Below are 17,851 nucleotides of genomic sequence, written 5' to 3' on the forward strand. Positions count from 1 at the left end.
TTGTTTTTAATTGATAGATTTTTTTGTCTTTACTATTTGTTAGTGCTGGTGGTTTGAAGTGGGAGGGTCAAGTTAAAAAAAAAAAATCACCTTAACACCAATCAGGATTTACGCAGCTATTTTTGAATCATAATCTGATGGGGATGCTTGCTTATGTATGTAGCACCATCGGTCTAATGTAAACAAACCACACCCAACATAATAACAGCTTTTGCTTCACATAGTGTTGATAATTTTATGTACATTTTTAGAATTCAACTTAAATTCGTACATATTGCACATTTAGTCGGTTATAAAACTAGTCGGCAACTAATTTCTCTTTAAAGTGAAACTCTTGTGAAAGTGAAAATGAGCTTGACCCGAAAACGAAAATACGGTAAATCTTAAAAGTGCTTTTTTCGTCGTAATTATGCTTTTACATGAAGGTTTGACTCTCATACATTCACAAAAAAAGCCTAGGTTGCATTTTGGTGAGAGCTTCACTTGAATCGATCAGTCATTGCAGTTCTAGACAACACTGTGTTGAAATAAATATACAACTATTATTTGGCAGATTTCATCCACATTGAAAGGGTAAAATGAAACAAAAAATGTTTTCAAAAAATAAGTCAACATTTATTTGTAAACCGCTAAAACAGGGTTAAATGATCGATCATTCTGTCCAAGCGTTCAGGCTCCCTCAGACCTCTAAAATGTGTCAACATTAGTCTCCATGCCTTTATTAAACACTCTCTTCCTTACGTAATCCTGAATCTCAAGCTTCTCCATATGAAGGATCTCTCCCTTCATCTCAAATGAAGGCACAGACTTCTGTAATTGCAACTTTACTAGAGATGTTTTAAGCCAGGATAGTTGTAAGGCTCTGTTCAGGTCAGACGGTCAGTTTGTCAGATTTGGTGACCCCCTGATATTCCTGATCAAGATTAAAGTTTTCACTCATCCATTGAAATATCTCACCGTGTACTACAGGGATCAATTGGCACAACATTTGGTGCAGACGTTCATGGTTCCCAGACACTAAAGACTCTGATGATCTGCCGGCTTTGCCTCTCATGACACCATTGGATTATAATTTAGGGGTTTTGGGTTAAATGTCTCGACAGCTAATTGGTGCACACATTCATGTTTCCCCCAGGATGAATAGTAATGACTGTGATGATATAATCCTGGTGCAATCAACCAACCAAAGATGGCTTCCTAAAATGTCAGTTTACTATCATAGAGGAGTAAAGAAACTACCAAAATATTCAGATTTAAGAAGCAGGTATATTACATTTTGGAGACAAAGCTGTTAAAACCATTAAAGCTCATGTAAAAAAAAAAGTGCAAAACTAAGTGTGACGTTAACTGTATTTTAGCCAATGCGCAATGCAACACCTCTCTCAAATTGATCACAGAGCTCCTTCGTGCAACTATTTTGTTCGCACATGCACCAAAAAAATCTGTGAGACTAAACCTTCTCATTCAGTTCACTGGTGTGCCTGAAATTTTGCTGATTTATTCCTATACAGTTCAAGTTAAAACATGTATTTGCACCTGCTAATTTAAAAATCACCAACGTAAGTACTTTTGTGTTTGCATAAATTATGTGCAACCAATGTGAAAAAAGCTTAGTCAGGAGCACCGGATCATCTTATAAATTGTGCAACCTTTTTTGAGAATGAAGTTGTGCAGATTTGAGGCTTGGCCTTAGCTGACCTCTCTTGGGATTAGCCCACATAGAGCAGTTATAAATCAACAGTGTTGACGGGGGGGCTGGTTGCTTTCACTTTATTTACATCTGGTTGATCCGCAGCGTTACATTTGTCTTCTTGTGTGTCAGACGGATCACAGCCGACAGCCAGACCTCTGTAGTAGATAAAGAAGAGGAAATGAATATAGCAGTCACGGACGTCAGGTTCCTCTCATGGTATTCACACAATATAATGTTTATCATTTGGCTGCTCACCATTCATTTGTCCTTGGTTATAAAAAGTTAACACAGACATCATATGATATCACTGGCTTAGCGGTCAGAGGATATTTAAGTCACTGTGTAATTGTTTTGTCCTTCTCAGAATGTTTTTCTACCTCACTTCTGTGTATATATCTGTGTGTGTGTGTGTGTGTGTGTTTAAATAGGTGTTATTTGTCTGTTACTTTACGTAAATGTCATTTAACAGTATTGTATTGTGCAACATGTGTTTATTGATTCATCATCATAATCTTCTGACCATGGTCTAGACAACTAACCACAAGTGCATCCTCACCATGCACACAGAAAGTGCCTCTTCCCTCATGCAGGCACACACACAGACACACACAGATACACACACACACACACACACACACACACACACACACACACACACACACACACACACACACACACACACACACACACACACACACACACACACAGACTCCATAACTGTCTTGTCTGATCTTTCTGTCTTCTCCCCCTCCCTAGCTTGAGGATTTTATAATTCTCTCCGGAGGAAGAGCGTCGCATCTTTTAAGGAGCCACAGGTCAGAAACTCTACTCCTCTCCCTCCCTCCCCCCTTTTTGTTGCTGTGCAGGCCGTCACTGAGCTGCGCACGGGCCCGCATGCTTCAACATGAATGCCGCATGCTTCTCCAACCAACCCTTTGTTACCACCTCAGGGCTTTACTCCTGTTTTTACCCCCCTGCATGTCCACACCTGGGCAATCCAGCTTTGATTTCTTCTCGCTTGGCTTTGGTGCAACTTTTGAGTTTTTTGCAATGACACTTTCCTTATTGACCCAATCATTTCACTTAATTTTTTTGTTTTCCTTTCACCTTTAAGTTATGATTCTCTTGTTTTGTATCTGCTTGGGAACAAACTGATGGCCTATTTTGTTTTGCTTACATCGAACGATGTTTAAAGTGACCTACATGGTGTTTGCATATGCAGCTGCTTGCTTCCAGTGGTCTTTTTGGACAGCCAGCTTTGCACATTTACTCTTCAATTTGCTGAACCCCTCCTCCAAACACTGATGGTCCAATTGTAGCTTAGCAACTGTAACAAGGCACGGCAGGCCTGTCACTCTCTGAATTTTTTCCAAATGCTGAAGCTGTGTAAATAAGGCTCTAAACTCAACAGTTTGGAGGGTGAATTCTTTTTTATTGCCTTTTCAGCAGAGTTTTAAGTACTGGATAGAACAGTGTTTGTCTACATCAGCCTACTACCTACAGTGGTAACATAATGTTCTCTAATAATAACACAGTAAGCAGTGGGAACATAAAGATCATGTTGCAAAATGCATAGAGCGAGGCCTAATTAGCTTAATTGCAAGATGGGGTGTATTTAAGAACATTTTCTTTCATTTCTATAATGATGCATGGATTTGGATGATAAAGGTCATATTTAGGTGGCTGGTATCTGAGCTCTTGGCTGAGGTATGCACTGTACTGATTGACATTCGAGTTGTAAACTGAATAAGTGCCATACAGGACTAACTGAGGGAGGAGGCTTAACGAAGGGTCGACTAATGCTGACATCTGTTTCCCAGGGAGCAGTACTTGCTGCCCGTGCACTACTTTACTTACTTCTATGATGGATTTATATTTTTAAGTTATTTTGCGTATTCAGCTGCTTGATCTAATCTTCTTAAATGCCTTCAGTTACTTTCATTACCACGATGATGAAAGTGTGCCCTTAATGTGCCCTTCGGGTCACGAGAAAACCATTTGTGCTAAGAGTTTAAAGTTTGGGGCTTGGCTTTGTGTTGTTTATCCCCGCTGTGCTGTGAGGGAAACGGTGAAATTAGCGTTTTATCTCCTGGTATGCCAAGTTCAGGAGGACACACTGTTAGTGTTGTGGTAGCCTGTGGGTGATGGGGTGAGTTTTCACACAGCACTCCAAAGGAGGTTTTTGTCTCTGTGGGCCAAAATTACCACCATGAAATCGGTGCCTGCTGAAAACTGCCCTGAGAGAAAAGCAGAAGAGAAAAGAGTGCTTCCCAAAGGCAGAAAGGAGACTAGAAAATATAGCAGCCCCTTCAAATGTCCCCAGACTGGTGGGAAAGCCTGGTAACTGTAATTTGAAGAATAGTTTGTTTTTTATTTATTATTATTATTATTATTATTATTATTATTATTATTATTATTGTTATTGTTATTGTTGTTGTTATTCACCAATGCCCCAAAACATCTGTAAAATGTGTGTAGTGAGACTAAGGGTAATCATATTTAGATCTTTGTGTTCCACTTCAGTCGATTGACAACCCAGACCTTGAGAATCATTCCACTCTGGGAGCTGAAGTCACCTGCCCTTGGATATTGCCATTTAAAAAGCCACCACCAATGTGACTACCATTCACTGACTCGAGACCGCAAGGCCTTCAGCTGGGGACCACAAGGCCTTTAGCTGGGCTTTCGCAGCTTCCCAAAATAGTCCCACATTATACGCCCCAAGGCCTGGCTGGCATCACAGTAGCCTCAAGGAAATTACATCAAGTGAGAGGTGTATGACTCTACTGTGACCCCAGGAAGTGAAGTTTTTCACAGGATCTTTGATGCCACATTTGAAGAGAAGCGTCACCTGTACATTCTCCTTACAGCAGCTCAGCTTAGTTTGTGAAAATTAGATTTTCTTCTTCCCGGAAATGGCTCTTTTTTTTGAGAAATGTATGTAATGATTATTTACTGTTATCAGTGCATTATACCTGTTGTCGGTATAAGAAAAGTGTGTTTCTTAATTGGCTTCAGGAAACTTCATACATTGCTGTCTGAAAACGACAAACGGTCAATTTTAGGATGTGCAAAATGCCAAAGTTTCTTTTACAAATGATACTCAAAAATCCCTTTTATTGTTATTTTTGCCATTGCAGATGTCAATAGTAAAACTCCTCCACTTATTCTCCCCTTTTAATTAAAAGAAAAAGTGCATGGTGATTATGTTTTCATGTTAGACTACAGAGGCACATTCGGTAGACGGGGAACACCACACATCAGTCCTTGTTCCTCTAGTTAGCTTGCTGCACTTGCCTGTATGTTTTATAGGGAAGTTTTTCAGATCCCTCAGAGCCATGTGACTCAGAAAAGGGCGTGTTGTTTTTAAAAAGCTTGCCATCGGCAGACTAAATATACCCTTTACTGGACCTGACCCCTCATTTGCCTTTGCTGTGGCCACTTTAGGTCGACATGCTAGCTCAGCAGGGGCCCGACAACTAGTAATTATATAGGAGGGTTTCCATTTAACATCCCCTGTATAGTGTTGGCTTCACACAAGCTCTTTTCCTCAATTTAGACATTTTGGTTGTCATTGATGGTTTACCTACATTTAATTTTCAGTTTTCAAAAGCCTGTTACACACCAGAAATGAGCATCATGTGCTCCTTGTCATCACACAACCTTAAATGTGAATGCATCAGCTCATGCTGTTAATCCTTAATCTGGCTTTTTAAAAGTTGAAGTTTTCCTGCCATCTGTCATCGCTGAGCTCCAGTGGATAATGTACGATGACTACTGCCTCATCTGTTGCAGTTTTTTTTGGATGATTTTCTCCACATATGAGCACTAGTCAGCTGTGCAGTTGAGGTCCCACAGCTGTTCACTGGCTTTCAGATGATTGTATGTCAGCATGACAGGGTGGCTTTGCACTTCACAAGTGAAGGCTGATATCTATCTTCCGTAAATTCCACACAGTGTGGATACAGACCAGACCTGCAGGTTGAACATTTTTGTGTTGATTTATCCAGATAATTTCAACAAGCGACTCATTGTACTTGACGCAGTCACCAGTTTCTGTTTACAGGTTTTTGGGAAGTACCGGTAAATGAAGCTTTTGGTGTCTTTACAGGGAACTGATAAATTGCCTCAAGTGATATCACTTGACTCAGCATTGGGTTGGGCTGAAGGCTAAATGTTTGGGAATGAAAAAAAAACAGTGGATGGGTAGTTCGGAAGAAATCAGGTTACCAGACTGCTACATTAGCCACTGCTTGCATAAAACATCAGAAATAACAGAACTGTTGCTCACAGCCTGACTACTGTCCTAAGCAAAAACCAACTGTAAGAATCACAATTGATCTAGAAACCCTGATCTCAGTGTAAAACATTGATTGTTATAATAAATCAGCAGGTTTTACGTACCGATCTAGTTGAAAAAAACGCCTGTCTTGAACAGTCTCAAATCCCAAAGGTAAGAGGAAACTTAATGCAACCTTCAATTTTGCGAGAAAATTCACGCACGGGGCAGGCTTTATATGACGCCAATCTATATGCACATGGTGTCATTTTCTACAGTTGTTACACTCCCATCTCCAAAATTTAAAAGTTCTCTATTGACAGATTAATGGTGCCAATGAAGAAGTTCATCAGCTGTTTCATGTCTGACAAAAGTCATTTCAAAACCAAGTAGAAAGAATTTAGTTTAGATTTTGGATTCTGATTGCTATTAAAAGCATTGTTGTATCATTCTTTATGCATTGCTCAATCGGTGTAATCAGAGTACTCTTTTGAGATGTCGACCATGAGTCTCTAGCCTTGTTTATCAGATGGAAGTGTAATACTCAGCTGGAGTTGTCATACTAGTTGCTTCTCTCATGCTGGGAGACTGTAAAGCCTTGGTTGTCTGCACTTGAAATGTCAAAAACAGTTCATCAGCCTGTGGGGAAACGCAACCCAAAACTCTGATGCTGCAGGCAGTATTTAAAGATGTGCTCTTGGTCCCTGTCTGCTCTTATAAGAGGAATTTGATGCCCACAGTTGGCATCATCATGTACACATGTGAGTGTGCTCGGGTCTCTGCCACATCTATAGCCAAACTCCATTAATCTGCAAATGACATTGGAGCAGACATCTGTCCCCATCAGTGTGTCATCTTCTGTGGTCCCAGTATTTTGTTTCAAGTGACTGCTCCCTTGCTCGCTAACTTTGTCAAACGGGCCGGCTCCAAATAACCCACAATACCCCTGGAGACCATAAGAGCAAACTGTAGGGCTATTGGAGAAATAAGCACCATTTGCTAGAGGTATTTCTGTTTTACCTACATATTATCTACAGATTTTTTTCTCAGTCGATCAATCATACGGTCAGTCAAATATCTAATCAAAACATAATGCCCCTCACAAGTTCCCTAAACTCAGTGTGATGTTTTAAAATATCTTGTTTTGTTTGAGAGCAACAGTGCAAACTCAATCATGTGGTTTCATCCAGTCCTCCATTAAATTATGCAGCAATGTCCTCCAACAGTAATGCGATCATTACATCAAAAGCAGATATGATGTCAGGCTATATGATTGGTTTATTAGAAAACCTTCAGCAAAGCACCCTAATTGGCATAAACTGCCAGCGCTGTGTTATCACCATTCCCACAGCTGGGTGGGTACCATACAGATGGTCCAGAGGATTAAGTCAGCAGTCATACTACTGAGAAAATGCAGTTTGTGCTCTCAGTTCCCAGTTCATTAGGTAGTCTACACGTAACCTTAACTAATGCAATTTAATCCTATCTGTCCTTTATTTCATTAAGGTCATAATGCTCAGCTTTTGTTGAAATCACTAAGATTCTGTATGGTCGTTTTAGAGGATGAACATTGTGGCGCTCCTCCAAAATGATAAAGATGAACCAACACCTGTTTAAAAACTCTGTCAACAGAAACTGAACCTTCATGTAGGTAGGTTTGATATGATTAGAGTGAGTTAAGTGTACCTAGACTTTATAAAATGTTTTCTTCATATGAAAACAGAATATGTAGGTAAGGGTCAAGATTTTGGTATCGAAAGCGTTCTTCTTTCTGTCACAGTAGTTTGTTGTTTGTCTGAATAGCTTTGGCCAGTCACATTTGATTTGGCTGTATACAGGTAAACAGTCTGTGGATAAAGCCAAACAGAACACAGTTAGCTATTGTGTGAACTGGCTACTTGTGAAACAACCTAGATGTAGATGTCAACTCTCAAGTTGCTGACACACCAGGCCAACAGGCGGCTGATGTCAGGGCGGACAGTCGGCATCCATTGCCCTAGTTTTTGAAGTGTGTTCCACATTCTAGCTCTTGACAGCAGCTTCTAGGGCAATTGAGCAAGTAGAATCGGCAGTGGTGAGAGAAATCACTCAGATTGGAAGCTCAGCTGAGCGAACCAGTGCGTGACAAAAAAAATTGAAACAATAGAATTGACTTTGCCCATTTAGTGTGGTCTGCACTTCTTTTTCGGCAGTGACATTTGCCAGCTTTTTTCAGACATATTCGCGATTAGAGGTGGCTATATTAGTCTGGAGTCTTCCAGTTTTTCCTTTTTGAATGGTGATTACATACTAGAGCCACCTCGTGGTAAGGAGAAGTATTTCCTCTCACGCAGGTTCAGAATGTGCAAGCTAGCTGGCCACTGGCTGTAGTGTCTGCGGTTGTTCAAGTGCAGCTTTTGTGATGAGACACAGGCGATGTGAGGGGACACAACCATCTGGGTTCATCCCCACTAGGTCTTTGACTTCAGTTTAGAGTGTCTGGGCCCCTAAAAATAGACTTGCACAAGGAAGAAGTCTTGGTCTGAATCTATTATACTTGTCTACTGGCTATAGAGGAAGCCCTCAATCGTTGACAGTGCCGCCAGAGGCTGAATCACAGATCTGTGTATCTAATAAACTGACAACTGAGTTATGTTTTGTCATTGCTCCTAGGGATGTGTTTGCCTATAATGAGCTGATAAATTGTGACACCCGATGTAAAAGAATGACTCATATAAACAACACTGTGCAAAAGAAAAGACAGACAGAGGGAAGAGGGCATACGTGATGGTTACACATTGGTCTTCTGTCTAAAAAGCAGCTGTAGTCTTTAAAGGAAAATAGAGTATAGACTTTACATTTAGATGTGAAGCAGCAAATGGACAACGGCAGAAATAATTTTCAGAGAGAGGAACAACTTGGAGCAAAGTTAATGTGCAGTACAGCATGGAAATGCACTGAACTGCCAGAGGAGACATTCTTTCCATTAAATGAGCAACTTAAAGCACATTTCCCATTACAGTGTGTGTTTGTGCGTGGCTAGGCTCATTGGTATTATAGCAACAGACTGAGCAGGAAAAGAAATGAGAAGCAGCCTCTTGGCGAGCGGCAGCAAAAGGAAGAAGAGCATCTCTGTGCATTGATGCTGATGATGAGTGAGTACATGGAAAAGAGAGCCAATGAGGGCACAGAAGTGAGGGGTTGGAGTTGTTGGCAGGCACTGAATGTCCAACTCCCTCACATCAGCCTCCATCACACTCTGTATCCTCACATACTCTCTGCTCACAGGATGTGAAGCTTCTTTTCTCTCTGCATTGGAGCTGAAGTGGCCACCATGTGGTCCTACGTGATGAGTCATCCCGACATTTCATCAGGGAATGAAATGTTCTTTTAGTCAGATGCAGTTGGTCAATACGACTTCAGTCCATCTGAATGTAAATCAAATGACATTTATTTGATTGAATCCAGGCAGTTGAAGCAGTTGGTTTCCAGGAATAAAAAATTCAGGGTCATCAGGCAGAACCGTTGAACCAGGCTCAACTTTCGCAGCAGTTCGACGGCACCTGTAAGGTGTTTCTTCAGCCAAACAATATACAAGCGTACATCCCTGGTGGATTTCTTTGCAATGTGAGCATTGTATTTCTACTGTTTACCTTGCACTGGGTGTGCCAAAAGAAAATATGCTTGGCGCTGCCAAGTTGTACGGCTGTTATAACACAGGGCTGTTCTTCGTAGCTGTTGTTGCCCTGATGTGTAGTTTCATTTTTGAGAATACGTACACAGTATGCAGCAGCACTTACTGTACATACGCTTGTAGCATCCATAGGTATAGTATAAAACCTCAATGCAGATATATAAGTGAAGTTTTAAAATCAAGGTACCTACAGGAGGGGTGCAATGCAAAATTGTCTAACGCTCGATTCTCAAAACTGTATTGGATACACGTAGACAGTAGACGAGTTCACCGATTAGTAGTTGAGATGTTTTCTGTGTCAACACGCATCAACTTTCTCTAGTATATGCTGGGGATTGTCAAATATCGACAACATAAAATTCCACCTCGGATACCATTTCTTTGTCAAATTCATGAATTCCAATATCCGCTCATTCAGTCGAGGTCAGTGTCCTCACATAAAAATTATGTTTCTCCTTCTTGTTTCATCTTGGTGGATTTTTTGGCTAATGCCTAATGGATCGAATTTGTTTCTTCACTACAGTCATTGCTGGTTGAAATCTGCATCATGTAGTCTGACATTTCATGTTGCCTCTAAATTTGGCTTTACATTTTATTTCCACCCTCCAGAGGGAAGTGGTTTGTCTTTCGGTTTTCAATGCTATGGAACTATCTTGCACACCTGTTGGCCTTTTAATCAAAGATTGTTTCCTGTGAAAATGCCACTCTGTATCTGTTATCATTTTGTCCTTTCCTTTTGAGTAAAAAGAGGAAACAAACTTCCTTTTTCTGCATTAGAACTGTTCAAATAAGGAAGAGTGTAGTTAAATTAAGCTTCACCAGTCATTGTGGTCATGCCTAATTAGCTAACAGCGTGTGCCAAAGGGATAAATGGCAATCACAAAGTACATAGCTGCAGCTAAACCGCGTTTTAAAGTGATTTATTATGATTACCAAAAAATAGTTGTTTTAAGATAGGCCGGGCTCCAGTTTCCCCCTCTCTGTCCTCCTCAGTGGGCAGCCTGCCAATATGTGTGCCCAGTTAACATCACAGTGCTGGGAACCCCAAGGCCCCAAGCAGGTGTCAACCTCCCTGCCCAGCCAAAGGAGCTGAGAGGGGAACACAAAGGGCTCAAAGAGACCTGCCAGCATGGTAACCATCTTAAATATCCCAGGCCAGTGTGGCCACTCCTCTAAATCTCTCGGCAGCAGAGGGTAGCTGCCAGTGTGCCTCTTTCTGCTACTGTAACAACGACTCAAAGGGGTTCAAAGCTGTTTTTAAGCTTTGCCCTTAACGGGGTTCAGAGAGGAAAGATTAATGGAGGGCATCAGGAGTGAACAGATAGAGGGATGAGTCTAGTTTGAAGCTTTTATTTATGCATAGAGGGTTTTTCAAAGGCCAAAAACGTAGATAAATTTTGTCCATCAGAGGTTTTAAAGTATTTTTATCTCATTCTTTCACACTGTGCACACGTCACTCTCTTCCTCTCTCTCTGCTGCCATCATCAGTTAGTTTATGGAGCATCTTTTGCAGGATGCTCCCAGATCCAGATCTCATGGGCCTGTGTGATCTTTGAAACACTGGCTTGGCTCAGGGTTAAGCTGTACTGGCATTTAAATTGGCACGACTGTAAAAGAACTGAAAGAGAGGGAGAAGTGATGCTTTCTCTCCCTCCTTCTCACTCCCCCCTCTCGCTCTGTTCATTGTTGAACACTCTGCAGTGATGATGTGGATGTGATGGGGGTGGAGTGGAGTGGAGTAGAGGCTACCCTCATCTTCAGTTAACAATAGGTCCTTGTGTATTTGACCCCCTCTCTAGCAGAGTGGAGTCCATGGCTCGGGCTGAAACCGGGATGGAATTCCATCTTTGCCAGATTTAGTCGGTGGAAACCCTCCTAGAAACCCCCCCAATGATCCCAGTATTAGGCGTCATTCCTCTGGGACCATTCGTTCGGGTTTACAACCACATCAATAAACAATTATCATTCTCTCCCTTTTTCTCTAGCTGTGGTGGTCCTCATTGATCCTCCATACGTGCTGTGCCACATGATCTGTCTTCCCCTTGGCTGGGTAACTGATGACTAACCTATATTTGAGTGGACTGAGCCACAATGGTGCTACTAGGTCATTAAAACATGGTTAACAATGATTTATTTGTCCCATGACTTAACAGCTGTTCTGTAATTTTTGTTAAACTATCTAAAATGAGGATAAATTACCTTCAAAAATAGCAGTGACACTTCACATTTTCCTTGTAAAGGCCTATTCAAACAGGATTAATATTAACACAGGAATTAATGTGGTTTAGAAATTACCTCCTTATGTTTGTGTTTCATGTGGCTTATTTGCACAGGATAATTAAGGTCTGTATTTTACTGTATTTACTGACATCTCCTGGATTTGATATCAAGGCCCCAGCAAAGCTTCTGTTCTTCCACATTAATGATGTAGTTTAAAGTTGATTTGCTTACTTTGAGTAGTACAAATTTGTTGCTCTCTAGATAGAATAAGCGGTGTTTGGAAGGTGTTAAAACACCTATTATAAGTAAGCCAATGAAAGACTTTAATATGTCAAAAAAAGTTGGAAAAATGCCTCTCCCAGAGCCAATATTGAAATTTTCTAATTTCTTTTGTCCAACCAACCGTCCAAAACCAAAGATTCCTCGCCTACCATCATAAAACACAAAGAAAAGCAGTACATCGTGGAACCAGCTTGTGTTTGACATTTTGCTTTTAAAGTTTAAAATTTCATACGTTTCAACCTGCAAAATCCTTATACTGAGACCTGGTGAAACTGCTTCTGAACCCCTGTGAAAGAAAACTTGCTATCTTAATCTCCGTCTTACACGACATCCGATACCCTCTTATCCCCATCCTGGCATGACAAACCCCGCCCATTTTGCGGAGGTGTGCTGCGGGTGCTTCAGCTTCTTTAGAGGGCGTTTTGGAGAATAACCAGAAAAACCTGCTTTGTGCCAGATCGCCTTACCTTCCACCCTGACCCACCTGCCTTCTGCATACAGCAACAACTCCCATCAGCAATGCAGAGTAATCTTCAGTAGAGTAAAAGCCAGCTTCATCTGTGTTAACAAGAGGAAAAGTCAGGATGCAGAGCTGACACGTCAAACACTGCTCCTTTCACCTGATTGGATCGAGAAAGAGGAAGCACTTGAGCCTTACAATTGAATTATGTCCATTAATCACTTTCATTTCACAGATGATAATATTGACCAAGTAACAGAAGGTAATCAATCTTCCATCCATGTCTGAATAGATTTGGCTGACAGTCATGAAAATTGAAAATTTACCTTTATTACTTAGCATGTGCCCTGCATTGCAGTAAATTTGGCAAACATTGCATGTATTACAAGCAGGATTGAGAACAGATTTAGAGATTTATTTTGATATTTTACTTAAGCTTTAAAGCATGAGCTTTTTTTTACTCCCCCGCAGCTTTTCCGCTGACCTAAAACAGGCGACCAGTTCAACCAGAAGATGCTATCAGTTTAGAGAAAATAGAGCACTGAGAGCACAAAAATATCCTTACTTATAGTAATTGAGTCTCATTTATTTGATGCATAAAAATATACCAAATAAAGTACCAGAAGTGGAAAGTAACAAAGTACAAAAAGATTAGACTTTTCAGGTCTCTGCACATTATGTGAGTATATATTTTTCTGGAAACTTTTTGCTTTTACTCGCTACATTTTACCACAAATATCTGTTCTTTTACTTACTTACTTACCAACCAAAAATGTCTATATTTGACATCCTGGGAATGAGACTCAACAATCAGCGATCTTTCTGATGTGTTTACGAACTGCTCAGACAAAACCTAATAACTCTACCTTTAAGTTTAATAGTCTTTGAATTATATAAATATGCAGAGAGTTTCAGGTAACTTTGCACAGAAATGGTCGGTAGAAATGTCCTTCAGAAAAATACTTTTATACTTTTAAGTTCATTTCAGAGCATTTACTTTAACTGTTTCTTGAGTAAAGAAATTGAATCAGTACTGTTACTCTACCAGTCTTTTAAGTGTCTGTACTTCTACTTGAGTAAAGAATGTGTGTACATCTGTAAAATGCACATAGACATACAAAAAATTCATTGATTTTACCAGTTTACAGAATTTGTAGTGACGTGCACTTTTTTCACCTGAGTGCCAAAGAAACAATATGCATTACATATGACATGGTTTAATTGAATATGTTGACATCATCTGGGCTCAATAAGTTAAACTCTAAGCAGCCCAATGGAGTCCTTATCAAGCACATCCCATGAGAGAGCTGTTAAAGGGCAGGCCGATCACAATGCTCGAATTGGCGAGTGGAAAACAACACGCGCATCTGATAAGAGCCAATAGCTGCCAGAAGCGCTTCCATCATCATGGCCATTGCCGTCATCATCATCATCATGGGCAAACGGACACACCCATGTGTGGAGTGATATGTTTTCAGTAAAAGAGGGATTTTCTTAAGCCTGAGGTGTTCAGCTGTTACACAACACACACACAAGCAATAAATTAAAGTGTCATACTGTGGTCATGAGACACTTTAACGTCACTAATGGAGGTGAAACATGCAGTTTGTTATGAGTGTCAGCTGTGTGTGTGTGTGTGTGTGTGTGTGTGTGTGTGTGTGTGTGTGTGTGTGTGTGGCTCTTGTGCTTATTACAAACAAGAACGGGTGAATGATGTTAGTGCAGGGCTGCATCATGTGCTGCAGCCCCTCCATCTCTCCACATCCGTCTGTTTACCTTCTTTGATGTTTAACCTCATATCTGAAATGGTTCCTTGTCAATAGAGAGCCTTTGGAAGATATGATGACATGGAAGAAGGAAATTTGCAACTGAGAGTTGTTTTTGAACACCAGCGAGAGTTTACTTCCTTTGTTTTCACTGTGTGGTTAACAATATGTCTTCTGATTCATGAACAAAGACTCAACAGACGTGGGATTTTTAGTTCCTGATTTAAAGGTTACTTTTACAGAACCCTACTGACTAATGAGTCCAATATTTGCCAAAAAATAGGTAATGCAATTTATTTTTTTTAGTAAGACTGGACATTTAGATATGTCTACACTGGGTTTTCTGATATTTCACAACAGTATTCCTTAGTGTGATAAAGGGCTGCAACTAGCTTTTTTTAACAATTTTTTTTATCAATTGATCAGCAGCTTATTTTCTCTAGTAATCGATTATTTTATCTTTTAATTTAGTTTAACATCTAGTCCATCAAATGTCAGGAATTTGTCAGTGAAAAGTCAAAAAGAAAAAAAAAATGTGTTGCTTGTCATTATGACTAAAGTACTTAAATGATGAAGTCAATGAAATAGTCATTACAGACTGAGGACACTACATTTTAATTGAAAATATAAACTTTGTAAGCTGTTTTGACTTTTTTCCTTCATATTGATGTAATAACATTTCTTAACAAAACAGAATAGATACTTGTATTTTACATGGGAGACCATGAATTTCACCCATGTGTGTTTTTAGTAAGAGCTGTGGTATATTATTTCTGTCCAGAATGAGGCTTCTTTCATCGATTTCATTCAAATGCCTGTGACGTGCTGCTCTAACCTCTTAAGCGATACAAAAGAGGATGAGTCAGTCCTGCCAGCTCTCAGTATGAGGGAAGTGGATTTGATGCCTGTCCCCTATTGCCGTCTGTGCTGCATGATAAAATCAGCCTCCGAGGACCTTGCTCAATTCTACATCCGCGTAAATATTCTTTTTTTATAGTGTATTGTTTTACTCCTGTCTTGCAGAGGAAACTTCACTGTTCCGAAGTTATCAGAGTCTAACATGGGATTTGGCGTGCTGGGAGTTTTTCTGGGGCTGCTCCTGGAGGTCTCCACCCACGGACCCCACGCTGTGCCTCGGACCTCCTGGAGAAACCAAGGTAAGGCTGAATTTATCATGTTTACATTTGATATGTGATTAATTGGTGCCAGGAAATTGTTGCCGATTTGATAACTAATCATTCCTTTGTTAAAGTAATCTTCTGTTATATACAAATACTAAACACGTGATGATGATTCAGCCAGAAAAAATTCACCCAAACTAAATAAAATTTAGTTATGGAAACTTTTCACTGTTATCTTTTATAAACCATTTAGGTTTTCTTTTTTTGGGAAAGGAATTTTTTAGTTAGTTAGTCAGTTAGTTAGTTAGTTAGTTAGTTAGTTAGTTAGTTTAATTAACCATACATTTAACATTTATTATTGATGGTTATATCAAGCGTTGCCATACTAAACAAATAATACACAAGACATGCATTATGTCTTTGGTAACTTTTAGATTGATTCTGTTTTTCTGCTTCTTGAATCTATTTCCAAATGTATGGACTCAGTTAGCTCAGCAACTAACTGGTCTACTTGTAAAGTGTTTGTGTTTACACCACTAACACAGGAACTTTGGACAGCTGATTTAAAGAGGTTTTAGGCCATAGTCAGCTGGTTAGCTTTCTAACTTCAGTAGATATATTTTCAATACAATACATAGACGTCTTTCATAAAATGTCAAAACCCTTATCTCTTCACATTCTGTTGAAATGTTTTGAGCTTTACGTATTGCACCTTAACTGGAAGATAGATGTAAATAGACATGCAGATAAATACAAGGGCTTCAAAAATGAACACGTATCCTAAAACTCGAATGTTTGAACAGAATTTTAAGCATTATACCTGTAAATAAAGAAACTATGAATAGCAACGTACTATAGTTGTTAATAAAGGTTTTTGTTAGCATTTTCCCTTCAGCATTTCACTTCTTAATGCTTTTTACAGTTATTCACATCCTCAAAAATCTGCACCTTTTTTGGTGAATTCACTTCTGAATGTCCTCTGCTGATTTAAATCGAAACTTTGCTTGAGCCATGAACACACACAGTCGAAAGGCACTTGATTTGGGAAGTCATGCTTCTTGGTATGAGTTGGTTTTAAAGAACTTACTCTTCTGGTCAAGAGTTCAGTTGCTCCACGAGTCTTGCATCAGAAACTAAGCCATCATGCTATATAGTTAGATTTAACACACTCAAACTTCACAACAGGTAGTTCAGAAGACACCTTTCTTTCATGTATCTGGTGGAACATCTTTCTCACCACAGGCAGTAATTCAGTGTGCATACTGCCATTTACATATATAGCTCAAGAAACCCAGTTGCACTGTGAGAACCAGCGCTGCTCACCCTTTAACACAGTCAACTTTCTGCACTGGCTGCAGCACAGTCACTGGTTCAGTCAATCAGTGAGGGTGTTTGCTTTCATCATTGTGGTGTTTATGTCCAGGCACCTGCAACCCGAACCCAAGTGCACCTGGCACAACCAAAGCCAGCCAGACATGAACTCTACACTAGGTTCGCCATCAATCACAGTACAAGAACATAACGAGAGATAAACTCGACACAATACTAACGCACCCCCACTTTTTTTGGCCTTGTGGGGGCAGCAGAAATTAGCTGTAAACACAATACTGACATATTATCAGCTTATAAAGTTGTTGGGATGAAGTTAGAGAAAAATGGTGCCTCTTGACATATTTAGTAGACACTGAACAACATTAGTTGTTAGTTATTTGATTTGTTTTATAAATAACAGCTTCAAAATCATTTTGATGGTACATTGTCTGGTAAAAGGGTAAATGGTGTCACAGCCACTCCGTCCCCTCACTTGTTTCTGCAGTATGTAACTTCAGTGAAAGGGTAAGTCAGTGCGTTTACATGACACTCAAGAAAACCGAATTACTGTGTTAGTCTGACTATGATGGGATTTCTAAGATGCATGTATACACCTTAGTCTGACTAAAATCGGACTGGATCGGATTTGTCATAGTCGAATTAAAGCACCCAGATTATTCGATTGATAGTCGCATTACTCCTGCATGTATACGTTCCAGCGGATCGGATCTGATTTTTCCCTGGGGCCGTGAGCCGGAAGTAGACAAGTAGACGGACGGCGGCGCCGGCGTCTTTCCTCCGAAATCACCGCAACAAAGAGCGCCATTGTGCCCCTAGTTTGTGTAATTATCATGTACACCATATACGAAATGTACAAGATGTAGCTTCGTCTCGCTCTTCGTACGCCATCTTTCTTGAATGCCGAGGCAGCTGGTGACGTAACGAGGTCAGCCGGAGGTGTCTCTGTTGCACTAGTTGAAATGGGTACAGCGTCACCTAGCGTACCGGGGTATGACGTGCTCCGGCCAATAATCTGATTTTCTCAC

General features: G+C 40.2%; 1 protein-coding gene across 7 annotated transcripts in view; it reads left to right on the plus strand.

Annotated features, from left to right (window-relative positions):
* sema4d (sema domain, immunoglobulin domain (Ig), transmembrane domain (TM) and short cytoplasmic domain, (semaphorin) 4D) overlaps positions 1-17,851 on the plus strand; it is a 47,842-nt gene that overhangs the window by 17,364 nt on the left and 12,627 nt on the right. For 5 of the 7 annotated variants that reach the window (XM_030436679.1, XM_030436678.1, XM_030436684.1 and 2 more), the window contains exon 3: positions 15,397-15,530. In XM_030436679.1, coding sequence (XP_030292539.1) covers positions 15,397-15,530 — 134 coding nt within the window. Of the gene's footprint in view, positions 1-2,449; positions 2,509-15,396; positions 15,531-17,851 lie in introns of all 7 variants that reach the window. The other 2 variants (XM_030436682.1, XM_030436680.1) reach the window with 1 other exon arrangement.

Source organism: Sparus aurata, chromosome 12, assembly GCF_900880675.1.
Source record: "Sparus aurata chromosome 12, fSpaAur1.1, whole genome shotgun sequence".
NCBI lineage: Eukaryota > Metazoa > Chordata > Actinopteri > Spariformes > Sparidae > Sparus > Sparus aurata.